The 15,684-nt window shown below is 34.7% G+C and overlaps 3 protein-coding genes across 3 annotated transcripts in view; 2 read left to right on the top strand and 1 right to left on the bottom strand.

The window, feature by feature from the left end:
• Positions 1-965: 965 nt before the first annotated feature.
• LOC108908017 (RILP-like protein homolog) lies at positions 966-4,527 on the top strand. Its single transcript, XM_018711912.2, has 7 exons — positions 966-1,381; positions 1,700-1,945; positions 1,999-2,196; positions 2,244-2,419; positions 2,627-2,734; positions 3,066-3,158; positions 3,247-4,527. Exons 1-7 carry the CDS (start codon positions 1,064-1,066, stop codon positions 3,356-3,358), a joined length of 1,251 nt encoding a protein of 416 aa, XP_018567428.1. The 5' UTR covers positions 966-1,063; the 3' UTR covers positions 3,359-4,527.
• A 199-nt stretch (positions 4,528-4,726) lies between these two features.
• On the top strand, positions 4,727-6,189 carry LOC108908018 (ELMO domain-containing protein 2). The gene is made up of 2 exons (XM_018711913.1): positions 4,727-5,294; positions 5,358-6,189. The coding sequence occupies exons 1-2, from the start codon at positions 4,817-4,819 to the stop codon at positions 5,816-5,818; spliced, it is 939 nt and encodes a 312-aa protein (XP_018567429.1). The 5' UTR covers positions 4,727-4,816; the 3' UTR covers positions 5,819-6,189.
• Positions 6,190-12,404: 6,215 nt separating this feature from the next.
• LOC108908013 (serine/threonine-protein kinase SIK3) overlaps positions 12,405-15,684 on the bottom strand; it is a 41,966-nt gene continuing 38,686 nt past the window's right edge. The window contains exon 16 of the mRNA XM_018711909.1: positions 12,405-14,473. Coding sequence (XP_018567425.1) covers positions 13,614-14,473 — 860 coding nt within the window. The 3' untranslated portion in view covers positions 12,405-13,613. The remainder of the gene's footprint in view (positions 14,474-15,684) is intronic.

The following is a 15,684-nucleotide window of genomic DNA, read 5'->3' as shown; positions in this document are numbered from 1 at the left end:
CTGCTACAATGCCTACTGACATAAAGCGTCGTTAACAATGGACAATCTGACCTACTAATTTGTTGTTACTGTTATCACAGTATATTTGTTTTAGTATGCTACGCTACATTTAATGATACAGTGCGAATCAATACGGTAATAGGATGGTTGCCGATAACGTTATTCACAATACAGAGAAGAATCTACTTCATTTTGATATACTTGGTTGACTTTTTCAAGGTCATAATTCTCTTATCCTTAAAATCCATTAATAAAAATGTGTATTTTTTTACTGAATTGTATTATACCGTGATATGTAAGCTTGATCATAATTTCATATTAAGTGAAATAAACTTTTTTGCTGATGATGTTATGGGGGAAAAGGCAAACAAGGAACTACTCTAATTAGTAGATCGCTTTTTGCTGGTAGGTACAAAGCATTGTTTCATGCCAGTAGGCGTTGAGTAGGAGATGCTGGTTCATTGTTGTCTTTATTTTTAGGTGTTTTGAAAATATAAAAAAAAAGATTTCGATAATTTACACGTATCTTGGATTCCTCGACTCATATTCAAGGAATTTTTTTTATTTTGTGGAGTTGCATCCCAAATAGGTTGTCCCATCTGATTCAGGTCACCCCATATTATAAACAAATACAGAATGTGACAATATTTCACCAACAAAATTTACAATGGACATTTTTTCTTTCGGAACTTTTTTGGAAAAAGACAGCTTTTCTATTCTATCTTTTGACTGTTTCATCTGGTGATTATTTTTAGTGGAAAAAAGTTTATGTTAATGGATCAGTACAGTAATGATAATAAAAGATTTACACATTGGCAAAAAGCCAATTTAAACTAAATGCAAAGAAATATAAATAAGAAATTGATCTTTATTGTGTAGGTACGACTACTGGTAGTTCCAATATTCCACTCGTTCGCGACTGGCCGGATTCACACCTCTCCGCCAGCCAATGAGAATCGCGTTCTTGAAGTGGTTGTGTGACAATTGTGACAATTGACAACCGACCTGATCGATAAAAATAATATGGTGACGTTATTTCGCTCATAAATCCAATCAGTCATTAATGCCTCGCATAAACTACAGCCCGTACATAGAGAAAATGGAGGAAACCATCAGCGACTTAGTAGGCGAAGTAACGGTGGTGGACGTGTACGACATAGCTTCCGACATCGGCAAGGAATGCGAGAAAATCATAGACCAGTACGGGGCCGATGCGGTGACGTCCCTGATGCCCAAAGTCATCAACGCCCTGGAGTTGCTCGAGAATTTGGCCACCAAGAATGAGAGGGAGAACACCCAGCTGCATGAGATGCAAGCCAAGATATCGCAGCTCGAGAACGACAAGCTGGAGAAGGCAGAGTACAGGCAGAAGTTCGAAAAGGTAAGGCTTTGTTTATCAACCTTGGAACTCGGCCAGGAAGTTCTGCTATTTTTGTTTGCTTCTTGTTTCTGGTGTTGTTGACCCTTTGTCGAAAATATGCAAACATTCTGATGCAGTTAGATTTAAATTAACTAAAGTTTATACGAACACACAATGATTATATTCTCATACTATTTTACGTCTTATGTATTAGTTACTGACATTTCTCTGTGTTACCAGTTACAAATAAATTCTTGATGCTATTTAGAATCTCATTTTTATATCATAAAATATATGGATCTATTTGTCATGTGTAAAATTCTTTTCATATCGTATTAGGAGTTGGAGACCATCGAAGAACAGTGGCGAAGTGAAACCAAAGAACTAGTGGCGCTGGTTTCAAGATTACAGGAAGAGAACCGAAGGTTACTGAAAGAGCAGAGCCCTAACCACACTTATGTGCCGATTGCTCCGACGACTGACAACGATATGCTGCAGAGACTTAAGGATTCCGTGGAAAAGCAGAGGGACGAGATTAGACTGAAGGAGAAACTTTTGCAGGAGAAAAATTTAGACGTCGATAATGTAAGGTAAAACATATTCTAATGACGCAGAAACACAACGTGATTTGTTTCCAGTTGAGATCTCAAGTGGAAAGGCTGACCAGTTCTAGCAGAGAGTTGCGACGGAAGCACAAATCCATGCAGGCACAAGTACGTACCTTGTGCGACGAAAGAGCGGATTTCCTGGTGCAGCTTCAGGATCAGCAGAGGGACATATCGGCTCTGAGGCAGAGGCTAGGGCTGGCACAGAAGGAAAACGAGGATTTGGTCAAGGTAAGTGCACAGTCGTGTTAAATCGTTAGAGTAACATTTCTTTGCAGTGTGACCTTCCGATACCGAGCAACAAGGCCGTGTACGACTTGGACGACCCGAACAGGCCGCGTTTCACCACTCAGGAACTCAAAGATATCCTGCACGAACGCAATGAGTTGAAAGCTAGAGTTAGCGATTTGGAAGACGAATTGGAAACTTACAGACCAAAGAATAAGGCAGAAACGTAAGTTTTGTTAGTTTTTGTAAACATTTTGCTTTATTTTGAGTTTTTCATCGCCGGGATCGTATAATATACTAGTTTTGTCATCGAACTTCATTAAATTTAAAGAAATTTGTCTAATGCTTAAATATTGTGAGTACATACGTTACTCATACGTTTTATGAAGGATGTGGAGTACATCCAAATACAGTGTATCTTTTATTATTTTAGATTTAAGAAACTTTTTCCATTAATGGATAAGATAGAAATTGCATGCGACAATCTATTAAATTCAAATAAGCCCCCCACACCTCCACCTATTGTGGAATCACCACCTTCGTAAGTTTTTTGGTTGCTTTTTTATGCTCTAGCACAATATAAAGGAAGTTTGTAAACTTGGAAATTATTTTTAAGGATAATTGTCTTTCTATATTAAACTATAAAGTGTTAACATATGGAGAACTGCTGGAGTTGAGAGGGAATAACATGCCAAATTTTAACCCACCTCTTATAAAAAAATAAATCTCCAAGTTCATAAACCCTGTATATAATTTTAAGTTGTTTTGTTAATTTTTGCTTTTTATATGAAGTATTTCCTTTTTGTTCAGAAAATATCTTTATTATTGCAAAATATTATAAAGTAAAAAAGTATTGAAATTATTGTGTCTAGACCGCTGGACGAGGACGCCCCCGTACAAGGTCCGTTGCCCTACGAACCAGACGACGCTCCATGGAAAAAGTCCGAATCCGGAATAAGAAAGTTGTAAGTAATATTTTACCTTCTCTGATATTTGATATCGACCGCTAAAATGTCCTGATTTGTATCCGCTAGCTACTTACGTTTTTTGCAGTTTTCGGAAAATATTTTCCGAGAGCAGCGATGGGAGCAGTTTTCCTAAGCGTAGTCTATCCACACTCTCTAAGATGGCTCTGTCGTCGACTTCCGATCCAGTTCCCGTGTAATTTGGACGTGACGCGCGCCATCGACCTCAGTCTCGAGATCGGCATGAACGGTTACGTTCACCATTCTGTGTGATAGTTAGTACCCGTGTGGAACCGATAAGAAGCGTAGCGTTTGTCGTTTATTTCTAAGTTGTTCTAGGGTGTTCAAACAGTTCAATTAATGTGGCTTGTGCTGCACATAACCTCAAATTCCTCAGTTTAACCTTGAATCGTTTCCCTGATTTGCATATAACCTCAATGTACTTTTACATTTTTACACAGGTAACCTAAAAGTTATAGTTGCTTCAATTAATTAACGGCTTTTTTCGGTTTTGTACATCAGTTTTGCATTTTTTATTGGTGATGCTTTATCAATAGCTTATTTTTTTAAATTATATACGAGTATTTTGTGAATCGTTCATTCAAAAGACAAATTTTTGAGGAGTTGGAGTGTCATAAATTTTTTACTAATTTTAAGAGGTTTAAAAGTAGTTGAGATGTTTATATTATGCACGTTATGTCATAGAACGTAGATATTAAAAAAATATTGTTTATAGAGCGAGAAGGCACATATAGATTTTTCGAATATTCTAAAGGTAAAATATTGAGAGAAAAAAGGTGAGGTTTATTTTATGTTTTCCGTTAAAAGACTACATTACTAATTTAACATTCCGGCAAACATTATTATACAAAAATTTTGCATTTATAAGTATATCATATTCAGTAATAGCAAAAGTATTTTACCGTTAATATAGAGGTAAGGCTTTTGCAACACAGCATTTATTACTTTTAAATTTTGTGTCATATCTGCCCAAGAAAATGTATATTATTAAATTATGTTTTTTTCTGCACTGTACTGTGATATTTTTATTTTTCTTGGGCAGGTACTTGTAACATAACATTTTTTAAATTGTCTTGTAAAATATATACTCATTTCGTGTTTTGTTAAGTTTTTAGAATTTATTTCTTATAGAACAAGGAATCGAAATTTTTTCAAATCGAAAACTAAAAAAGACATCTTCCGTAATATCATGACAATCTAGCAATAGTAGATTTTATATTGTGTTATTTTACTTATTTTGTGTTAGGGAATTAATAAAATTCGGGAACAATAAAATGTATTCATGCACTAGTCTGTTTAAGAGTAAAGATGTAGAGAATGGTGCCAAAATAAAGGTAGTTGAATATAATAGTTGTTATTATTCTTTATAAACAAGATGTTGTTAGAACAACACTAAGTGAATGGTTTATACATAGAAATTATGTCTACAAATTTGAACTATTCTCAACGGAAATTTGAACTAATGAAAATTTTATCTAGTGGCATTATCGCGCATGGCGTTCCGTTGCCAACGGTGATTAGTACTATGCGAATGTCAACAAAAGTTAACCTTCAAATCTTGGCAAGTTGTAAATATGTGTATAATTTGTATCAAAACTGCAACTAAAAATAAAATTTGTAAAGTATAACGATCTACCATGACTTTGTCGTTGTGGTGGTTATTCACTTATTACTTCCGCCCCATAATAAAGTGGTTTCTAAGGAAGACAACAGGCCTATGTGAGCTACAGAGAATATGCTATGGAGAAGTCAGTGGTGCCCCTCGGATCAAGGCTGTGGAAAATTCACTGTCACTGTCTAGATCGCAGCAGATCAAACAACTTATGCTACACTTGAATGACATATCGGACAATAGACGTTTCACAGGAGCAAACGAAAGAGAAATACTGAGAGGGGCGGTGAGTACGGTGCTATTAGTGAAAAAGGTTAACCCTAAAGTGCACTTTCAATTCGTGAAAAGCTTGGGTAAGTGCGTGGAACAGATATGGGGGTACAGACAGCTTATAGCTGAAGTGGAGGAGCTGCGAAGGACTGCCTTTGACAGCGATGACTTTGAACATGAGAGGAAGTTGTACGATTTGTGGGATAATCTTATGCCTAACGAAAAACTGGAAGGTGAGTACTCAAAAGAATTTGTATGTTAAGGATAATAGTAGATTTTAATAATTTTATTCCTAGGCCGCATAACAAAACAATGGCAGGACATCGGTTTCCAAGGCGACGATCCGAAAACGGACTTTCGTGGCATGGGCATGCTGGGATTAGAGAATTTACTGTTCTTCGCTACAGAATTCAAGGCACCTGCCCAGCACGTCCTCTCACATTCCCACCACCCAGTATACGGCTACTGCTTTGCTATTGTGGGCATCAATCTGACGAGCTTGGCTTGGCAAATGCTGAAAGACGGCAGTGCAAAAACGTACGTGTACAACACATCCAAAAGCTTGCCGTCGATAAGACTCTTTCACCAGTTTTACAGTTATTTGTTCTACGAGTTTGACAGGTTCTGGTTGGAGTGCAAACCCAGGGATATAATGGAATTCTCGTCGATAAAAGATCGCTTCGAGAACAACATAAGGATGAGTCTGCAGGATCCCACTACGACATTCAGGATCGGTGTGACGGTAGACAACATTTGATTGCTCACATAGTATAGAATTATTTATTTTTTATTTAAGGCGTGTTTAACGATCAGGGAGACGAAGGATTTTTCCGTACTAATACTCGAAATTTTAAACGCAATTATTACGGATAGTTTTATTATTTGTGATTTAGATGTGGTTTTGTATGTTTATAATGTATTTTTATTAGGTAATTATATTAAATAGTAATGATTCTTTTTACAGTTCTATGTCGAGGACTGAAGAATTTAATATGTGCACTTTTGTCTTAGTAGGATTCTCCTCTCAATAAGTCGAAAGTCAAGAATGTTTCGTTAAAAAAATATTGATATTGCACTAAAATTAATGTCTCGTGGCTTAAAATTATTTTAAAGGGAGAGTAAACTAAAATTAATTCCGTTCTTGTTTCATTAAACTGTAAAATAATTTAAAAAAACAACAAATGTAAAATTTATATCAAAATTAAGATACCACTAAAAATGGGACACAATTTCAAAATTGATTTTTTCACCGAACGTCCAATCTGATTTTTAAGAACTTTTTTTTAATTATAGGTTTATTCTGTAGTGAAATTTTTATGAAAATTTTAGTTTTTCTGTTACTGGAGATAAAGATGAATGAAAAATCAAACTGTTCGAAAAAGATGGAAAAAATGGCTCTATATAAATTTTTTCTGTTGCCAGTCTCAATCCCGTTACCTACACTACTACTCGTCGTTCCCATTTGTAGTTAACGAACAGAAACAATAGGCCCATTCAGTGATATAATTTTTTCTTTTTTTTTCTTTCATTTTCTGATAATCTTTAACCACCTAAATATATCTTTAAAAAATTAGGTCAATAGGATTAATAAGTGATATATTTAATTCTGAATTTGTAAGACCTTTAAAAAGGTCAACACTGCGAGAGAACAGGTAATGACGTCACGATACCGGCCACTTGGCGATCAAATCGCGAGCAGTCGGAGAGATGTGTAGATATTTGCTATACTCTTACCTATATTATATACCTATATTTTTAAGTGTATAAATAGAGACTGTATAAGAGATATACATCAAATCTTGTTGAAATGCCTTTTTCACACAACATATTTATTATAAACATAGAATGACTTGGAATACCTAAATACATTTTTGGATTTTTTTCAATGACGTAAATGGTTCGCTTTTCTACATTTTCTTTTGCGTTCCATTTTTGTACAAATGTACCAGTAGTACTTTGACTAGTATTTGAAGCAACTCAGAACTACCCTCGTTTTTCTTTGGTTGCCCATCTAGGGGGTTGTAAAATATTATTTAAATAAATTGCTTATAGGTCCCTCTCGCCAGGTATTTTGAAATTTTTGTGGACGGGAACATTTAGATGGGGTGGAATTTTTTTTTCGGCATAAATTTGAAAATTCTGCTCTAAATGTTTAAATAATATTTATAACCCCCTAGATGGGTAACCAAAAAAAAATGAGGGTGGTTCTGAGTTGCTTATAGGTCCCTCTCGCCGATGTATTTCAAAATTTTTGTGAACGGTTACGTTTAGATGGTTTAGAAATCTTTTTTTCGGCATAAATTTTAAAATTTTGCTCTAAATGTTCAAATAATAATATTTACAACCCCCTAGATGGGCAACCAAAGAAAAACGAGAGTGGTTCTTAACTGCTTATAGGTCCCTCTCGCCGATGCATTTCTAATTTTTGTGAACACGAACATTTAGATGGGGTAGAATTTTTTTCCGGCATAAAGTTGAAAATTGTGCTCTAAATGTTCAAATAATAATATTTTACAACCCCCTAGACGTGCAACCAAAGAAAAACGAAAGTGATTTTGAGTTGCATACCGTGGCTGGGGAAACCGTGGATAACATCACACAAACTTTTCATTTTTCGGTAATGAAATAAATATTTTATTCGGAGTCGATCCTGAGGTACTTTTGTAGCCTGGAACTATACAATATTTGTACAATCCTCGGTTTCGACCCATTTAGACATAAAAACAATGATTAACGAAACTGCCAAATGAACCACACACCGTATGTATTAACAAAGAATGGGATGAGAGCTAGAGCGTGAGCGGAGTGCTCTGCCAGTCGCCCGTGCCGGTATTATGACGTCAAGCAATGCTCAACGTTATTCCAAGCTCTGTTTTCATTAATTTATTTCACACATTTCTCGTTGAAACAAAAAATTGATTTTTGGCATACTAAGTAATTAAAGGGTAAACTTTTGGAATATGCAAAAAAAAAGTCTACTGAATGGGCCTATTATTGATATACAGATTGCAGGCACATTTCCTAGGTACCTAGTGGAAACAGCAACAGGAAAAATGTATACTTCGCTCTTTATAGTTTTATGTAAATTTCAGTAAATTTATAATTGAAAAAAGTTTACACTGCAGTTAATTTTTGTGGTGTGCTAATTTTGGAGCGAGTAGTATATGAATCTCATGAAATCGAGAATCCTACTTGAACATATTGAAGCTTAAAATCGACACGACTTGCCTTAATCTACTAGTGTTCACTTTAATTGTTAAGTACATTGTTCAAGCCGAGTTGTCTCTTTATAACAACAAATACAAGTTCACGTGTCTTGCATAAATATAACTACACAGAAATGCTTTTTACTTACCCCAGATGTAGGATGTAATTCGCTGTGTAACGTTGACACCATAAACTTTCACTGATAAATCCGGCGTTTTATCAGTCATTTAGTTGTGTGTACATAACATACATAAAAAAAGAGATAAGATTTGCTGCAAATAGCAAATAAAGTGATAAGGGAGGAGCTATTATTGAAAATTCGTATTTATTTGTTTTCAATGTTAAAATATTTCTTGAAACAAAAAAATGTTTGCTGTTGAACACAAAAATCACAAGAGCTAGATAGTAACCAAAGAGAGAGTCAAAAGGTTGCTAAAAAATTGAATAGTTGATAATCTGATCCGAACTTGCCGAGATGATAATTTTTTATCCAAGTTGCTTAGTTAACGAAGTTTTATAGGTTTCTGATCAAAAATTAAAATTTTAATGCAACAAAAAGGTAAGGAAAACGGCTTACGTTACATTTCAATATAGTTCGAGCTTCGCCTGCGTAAAAAATCAGAAAAAAAAATAAAAAAATGTTCCAGTCATTTATTTATTGACATCACAGATTTGAATTGACAGAAAATACTAACTTTTACAACCTTTATTAGGTAGGTGCCAGTTATAAAATAAAAAAAATACATGGTAGTTACAGTACATGGAAAACACAAGAGTAACGGTACTGCTATGGAGGCGAATGTAACAGATCGATGTTTAATTCTAAATAGAACCGAGTCTCTTTACATTTGACTGCAAAATACTTGTCGTTTTGATAAAATCTCACGTTTAAACTGGCACTTTCAACTAACGAAAAAAAACTTGGGTTATTAAACGTAACGGTGTGGTGATGGCTCGGTTCGCTTGTTACAATCGCCTCGGAGCTAAATCTATTCATGAAAGAAATTCAACTAGTTTCTGAGGTTATATCAAGAGCTTATTATAACTAGAATATTGGATTTGTGCTAGGTGATGAATTCTTTTTTTTATAGAATAATCTTTATCCTAATAGGAATGTTTTAAGTCAAGTATTTACAGTATTTATAAAAATATACAATTTAATGCTGCTACATACATTGTATCATATAAACTTAAGGTGTTACAACTAAAAAAATCACTACAAAAATAAGCTTGTGCCACGGTTAAGGCGACAGACTCAATTTCAGTGTCCAGACGCTTGGGAGTGTTCTTCCACGTAATTTTTACCAAGTTCTGGACACGTGCTCTGTTCCTATCAGTAAATAAATTTATCGATTGAAGAATTGCTTATTTTTGTTACAAGATAATACCAGAATGCATATAAATTTTTTTTAGGCAAAAAAATGCAGAGCAATTTACTAAAAATGTCCTTATTTTTCAGTTACAAGGTGTTAAGATTTTTTTCTTATAAACTGTGGTTTTCTTGTCTTTTCTTTGACCCATATACATTGAAGTAAATTTCTTTTAAATGCTTTATATTCCAAAAATTACTTTTGGTAGGCTTATGTTTCGAGACGAAAGGAATTAGGTTAAATTAATTTTAAAAAGAGTTTTACAGGGTAATTTTATGCTACAAACTTTCTTTTAAAATGTTGGATAAAGTACAATGTTTTAACTAATGATATTAGCTGCTTTCCAATTGTCTGCGAACTGCCACTGAAGTGTTCGTCTATTGTTCTACTCTTTAAATACTCCAAACTTAAACAATTGGAACATCTACGAGAGGAACACATAAGTATTTAAAGTATGATCGTGGGGTTTGCTTGCTCATGCATCAACATTGACGGCAAGGTTGATTATCCACGGTTCGAAGCTCATGCTCTGTATATGGTCGGACCAGCTTGATGTGCACTATGAGCTGCTTCAACCGAATGAAACTATCACTGATAAGTGCTACCGAACACAATTAATGAGTTTGAGCCGTGCATTGAAGGAAACACGGTGGCAATTCGAGCAAGGGCACGGCAATGTAATTTTTCAACATGACAATGCTCGACCAGATGTTGCTCATGAAGTCAAAAGACACTTGAAATGCTGGAATGGGATGTTTTACCCCACTCGCCATATTCACCAGATATTGCTTCATCGGATTACTAATTGTTCCGATTCATGGAACATAGCCTGGCTAAGCAGCACTTGCAATGAGTTGTTCTTTTGACGTGGAATTCGTATGCTGCCAGAAAGACGGGAAAAAATAGTGGATAGCAATGGACAATACTTTGAAAAATAATATACAATTTTTCACAATAAAACATGACCACTTTAAGAGCAACATTTTCCATTTGGAATGCAAAAAGCTAGTCTGAAGTGCTTCTGAAGTACATTTTTCATCAAACGGAAAGCAGCTATTGTCAGAAACTACTGTAGGGGAGGGGCTACAATGCAACATTAGGCATGCTTTCTTAATACCTAGTAGGTCACTCTGCCAGTAGATACAAAGTAATGCTTTCTGCCAGTAGGCATGGCATAGCAGTGACATATACTTTATAGGTTATATCCCATCCACACTAGAGTACAGCCTCCTTATTTTGAATTGTACATAAGGAGGTACAATGAACTGAAAGATTATTCCAGTGTTGCCAAATCATATCAGAACTGTGGTGGAGTTTCCTTTTCAGAGCGATGGAGCGGCATCAGGACTAATTCTGATAAATTGCAGAATATTCGAAGTCATGAAACACCGTTTTCAGTAAATTCTTAGAAAATTTAAAATTAATGGTGTAGAAAGTCTGTAATTATTGTACATTTTTGAAATATAATGAGATGTTTTTATAAATTATCTACTTTTTATGAGTCATTGGTAAAATGAAATTTTCTTGTTTAATTTATCAACAAAGGTTTATCTAATTTCTACGATTTATTCCAAAACTTGGAATTTTTATAATGCCGTAGCGACTTTTTTGAAATAGTTGGCAACACTAAGATCTTCCAGAGTTATCGCAAAAGACAGTTTAAAAAAAAAAGGAATCAATTTACGACATTATGAAAACGGTCATCATCTTGAACATCCTTTCCCTTTTAATGTCTTCAACACACCCTGAATAATAAAAATTTGTGAACAGGAAAAAAACATAAAAGAAGCAGTCCAGCAAATTTTTCTAAGTGCATTTTTTTTTGTGTAGAATTAAAAAGTACATAAGAAAGTCATATAAGGATCACATAATCTTAATTTAAAAAAGTGAAATGAAATATCCTTAGTAGAGATGTGCAGCGGACATGTCAGCTGAACATGTTTGTCCATCGGACATGTCGTGAAAAGTGGACATGTCCTGAGGACATTTTCAAGATTGAAAAGTTGTATGCGCATGCGCGAAATTATTTGTTGCATTTATAAATCCCGCAAAAAATTTTTGAGGTTGGTACATGTAAAATTAAAGATATTTAGTTATTTTCTTGTAATTTTGTTGGTAATTGTTTAACTGAAACTGACATTTTAAAAATATAATCTTTTTTATATGTCGATATTTTATTACTTTTGGCAAAGTTAACGATCAGTAAATAGTAATCAGTTGATTCTTAATTTAATATTTAATGCACAAATAGTTTATAAATGAAGTATGACGCCAAAATCAACAGTTTGGTTATATTCTGAATTGAGTAAAAATCATTATAAATGTAACTTCTGCTCAAAAACAATTTTAAAGAATTCCAGTAGGATGGAAAAACATTTAAATAAGTGTATTGGCTGTCCGGGGAAAATTAGAAATCAGTTTATAAAAAGTCTAAAGGTAGGTAATAATAGTAAGTAAACTATATCGACATATTCATTAGAATAAAAGTAGTATTTTGCTTTGTGTACCTTCAGGCAGTGCAAGGTCAAAAGAACTTTTCCCGACATGTCCGTAACACACTTTTCCGAAAAGTGCCCATCTCTAATCGTTAGTAATATTCCGCATCAAAAAACACTGCTTCTATGCAACACGCTTTCCAAATAACAAAGTTAAAAACAAACATTACTCTAATAATTAAAAAGTCACTTGATTTCTCGATTTTATCAAATTTTGAGGTTTTATAAACAATTCTGCCAAAAAATATTATTCATATGCATTCTGTTATTATACTAGTTGGCTACTTTCAACAAAAAAAAAAAGAAAGTTAATTCATAGAATTAAAAAATAAAATGTGTGGTCGTGTTTAAATCAATGTAAATTCACTGCGACTTTCGTAAGTTTATGCTACGTTGATGATTGTGGTAAGTAAAGTTATTATGGCGAAGAAGAAATGGTATCGTTTGCTGAAAGTCGCCAAAAAAGATGACAACGGTTCTGGAAACCAACTAATTATAATAGGAATATTAACCCTACAACTAAAATGACTACTCAATGTAAACATACAGCAGACCTATCACGATCTTGAGAAAAAAAAATATTACAGTAGTATCTCTAAAATATATGTATATATACAAGTAGTTGTGCAATATTTACATTATTTAAAATATATGTACAATTCATTTACTTATTTAGGTCTCGACGGGGACTAGCAAAGTCCTCAGTCGTATCTTTCAAAAAAAAAAAAGAAAAAAAATCTCAGTGTGTGGTAACCTGGTATTTGATAAACTAAACTCAGCGAGAGAAGCAAAAAAAATGGAATGTCGAACGTCGGAAAACAATATGGCAACGAAAACCGAAACTGGGCAACTCAAACTTACAACCTAACCTTACTAGACGGAACAAAAAAAATATATCTATTTGGCTACGAATATTTTCCCCGGTTTTTAGGCTTGCACGGTGAATGAGAAGAGATCAGCTCGGTGAAACTAGGATGGACCCTGCCCCGCAAAATAAAACTTTACGAAGCGCGACCCCCGGCTTTATCATTAGTACAGTTGCGTCTTGCGGCTACGTTTCCTTTATGATCCTACCTTACCTAACTAAAACTCAACTAAGTGAAATTTTCTTAGAACGCAAAGGGACGTTGGCAAAAACAAAGTGCCACCTTATTTCCTCGTAAACTTCATATCACATCGTAGAACGTCGGGAGCTGTCGAAACGAAATCCAATTCCGGATTTCGCCTAATTGATTGCATCGTCAAACAGAGCCCAATTCGTTTCTTTGAAACCGTAATGGGGTTTCACATAACCTCAAACTTCAGAACTTTACATAACCCCAAAGTTCCAAAGTTTACTCGTACTTAACCTCATTGTTCCAAACTTTACGTAACCCCAAGTGTATTAAACACTGGCGGCAAATCAACTCATCAGTGGCGCGCCGAAACAAAATGGCACTTTCGAAAAAGAACAAAAAACAATTAAAACTTACTTTAAATGCTAGGACACAGTCATGCAGGAGATGAGCTGCTGGCACAGCTGATTATAGACTAAGTGATCCCCCGATATCCTCCTCATCTTCAGACCTTTCGAGTCCTTGGGCTTCTCGATGATCTTCAACTCAATCTGGATGCCCCCCTCGTACTCCAGACTTAACCTATCACTCACGTCCTCTGACCGAAAACACGTCTTAGGAGGTATTTGGTCGTTAATTGTCTTTTTCACGATTTCCAGGATGTCGGTCGACTGGAGCTTCGAACAAACCTCCGAGAGTTCGAACTCGAAGGACCCGGAATTCTTGTGCAGGTTCGAGGGGGGCACAACACAGTGGTCGCCGAGTCGATTGTTCATTTCAGCGTGTTGAATGGTGAATATCCCCGAATCGCCCAGGCTGAGTTTTAGGTTCTGAAAAATCTGGAAGTTCTCCGTACCGGCATTCGTCAGTTCCTGGTTGATTTGAATTTGCTCGAAGTTCTTGTCAACGGGTCGGGAACGTATATCACTGTCGAAAGCGTGGCTGGATTGCGTGTTGGAGCTGGAACTGGGACTTTGGTTTCCGATACTCAAGCTGTCGTTAGACAAGGAATCGTCTGAATAACAAGAGCTCTTATCGGAATTCCGCCTCAGAAAAAACTCTTCTCCCGTATGTGGTTCTGGTTCCCCGGGTTTACCGCAAAATTTTGCCTCGCCCGGCTCGTTTTCTTGGCTGGTTTTCCGGCCTATGCCCCGTGTGATAGACGGTAGGTTTTCCGAGGGTTCCGAGATGATGAACGAGGGGATTTTCGCTATTTTTTGGTTGTCGAGGCTGTCCATGGAATCCTCGGACGTGTCAGAGCCCGCGACTAACGTCACTTCGCTCCCTAAATCAGAAATGTATTTATTTATTCATTTATGCCTTATCTGTCCTAGAGATGTAACAAGGCAGAATGATAAGAAATACAAATTGGGCATTCCACGCCAAATCGACCACTTGACCTCTTTCGATTTGGCTGAAATTTTTTTATTGTTTTCTACCCCATTGAAAACCTCTGAGATTTTATCAATTTTTTCACCCAACTCAAAAAAACTTTTTTTTTAAATAACAACTTTTCCAAAAATTGAGTTATCGGGAGGTTCTTTTTTCAAAATTTTTGTTTGTAAATGTACCATTTGGAAAAAAATAGATCAAAGATTTCTGGACCTATCCTCACTGTTTTTTTTTCAATTTTCAAAAAAAAAATGAAAATTTCTCGATTCATTTTTGAATGTTTTTTTTTTATAAGAAACATTTTATAAATCTTCAAATTTTTTCAGCGTGGTGTTTTTTTGTTCTCTATTTTTTTTCTTCATTGAAAATTTTTTTTTTTTCAAATTTAGCTTATTTCACATAACACCATTTTGAACATTTTTGAGAATCCCAAAATTGAAAAAATATATAAAAGAAATAATTGAAAGTGGTAAACATGAAAAAAATTTCTATATTTTTTTTTTAAAGTTAAGAAAAAAATAGATCATTTTGAATAATTTTTTTGTATTTTTTTTCGAAAACTACATCCAAAAATAAAAAAAATGAAAAAAAAGTTGTTATTTGATCCATTTTTGGATGAACAGTGAGCTTTAAAAAAAGAGATGCAATACATTTGAACTTAAGGAGGTTCGATACCGAAAAGAAAATGGTAAGAAAGTTTTCAAAGCAATTGAAATCTGTTAATAAATATGCAAACTGTCTCGTGTAAAAATATCAGATCGATTGCCAATGTAGTTATTTTTTAAAATGATATTAAAAATTATGCTCTTATACACAGGCTCTTATGGGAGTTGGGGCAAAAACTTTAATCAAACATGAATATTGCTCTTAAAAATGGTTAGGATCGGGAAAATAAAATTGTAATTAAATATTACTAAACATTTTAAAACAATAAAAATATGCACTTACAATGTAATTATTGAGATAATGGAATGAATATATAACGTTTTGATAAATTTGAACAAACATCTGATCCAACAAAAGGAAATATGTGAACACTGTACGCTGTATTTAATGCTTCGACTGACGCGCTATATTTGAATAGCTCGATTATAGACTATAAAA

Source organism: Anoplophora glabripennis, unplaced genomic scaffold, assembly GCF_000390285.2.
Source record: "Anoplophora glabripennis isolate ALB-LARVAE unplaced genomic scaffold, Agla_2.0 scaffold225, whole genome shotgun sequence".
NCBI classification, from domain to species: Eukaryota; Metazoa; Arthropoda; class Insecta; order Coleoptera; family Cerambycidae; genus Anoplophora; species Anoplophora glabripennis.
This window is presented reverse-complemented; position numbering and strand designations above follow the sequence as displayed.

Excerpts from the sequence above, each read along its gene's own strand:
- LOC108908017 (XM_018711912.2), top strand. The coding sequence starts at position 1,064 with ATGCCTCGCATAAACTACAGCCCGTACATAGAGAAAATGGAGGAAACC. Across the intron at positions 1,382-1,699 it reads ACAGGCAGAAGTTCGAAAAG|GAGTTGGAGACCATCGAAGA; the intron begins GTAAGGCTTTGT and ends ATATCGTATTAG. Across the intron at positions 2,197-2,243 it reads AAAACGAGGATTTGGTCAAG|TGTGACCTTCCGATACCGAG; the intron begins GTAAGTGCACAG and ends ATTTCTTTGCAG.
- LOC108908018 (XM_018711913.1), top strand. The coding sequence starts at position 4,817 with ATGACTTTGTCGTTGTGGTGGTTATTCACTTATTACTTCCGCCCCATA. Across the intron at positions 5,295-5,357 it reads GCCTAACGAAAAACTGGAAG|GCCGCATAACAAAACAATGG; the intron begins GTGAGTACTCAA and ends TTTTATTCCTAG.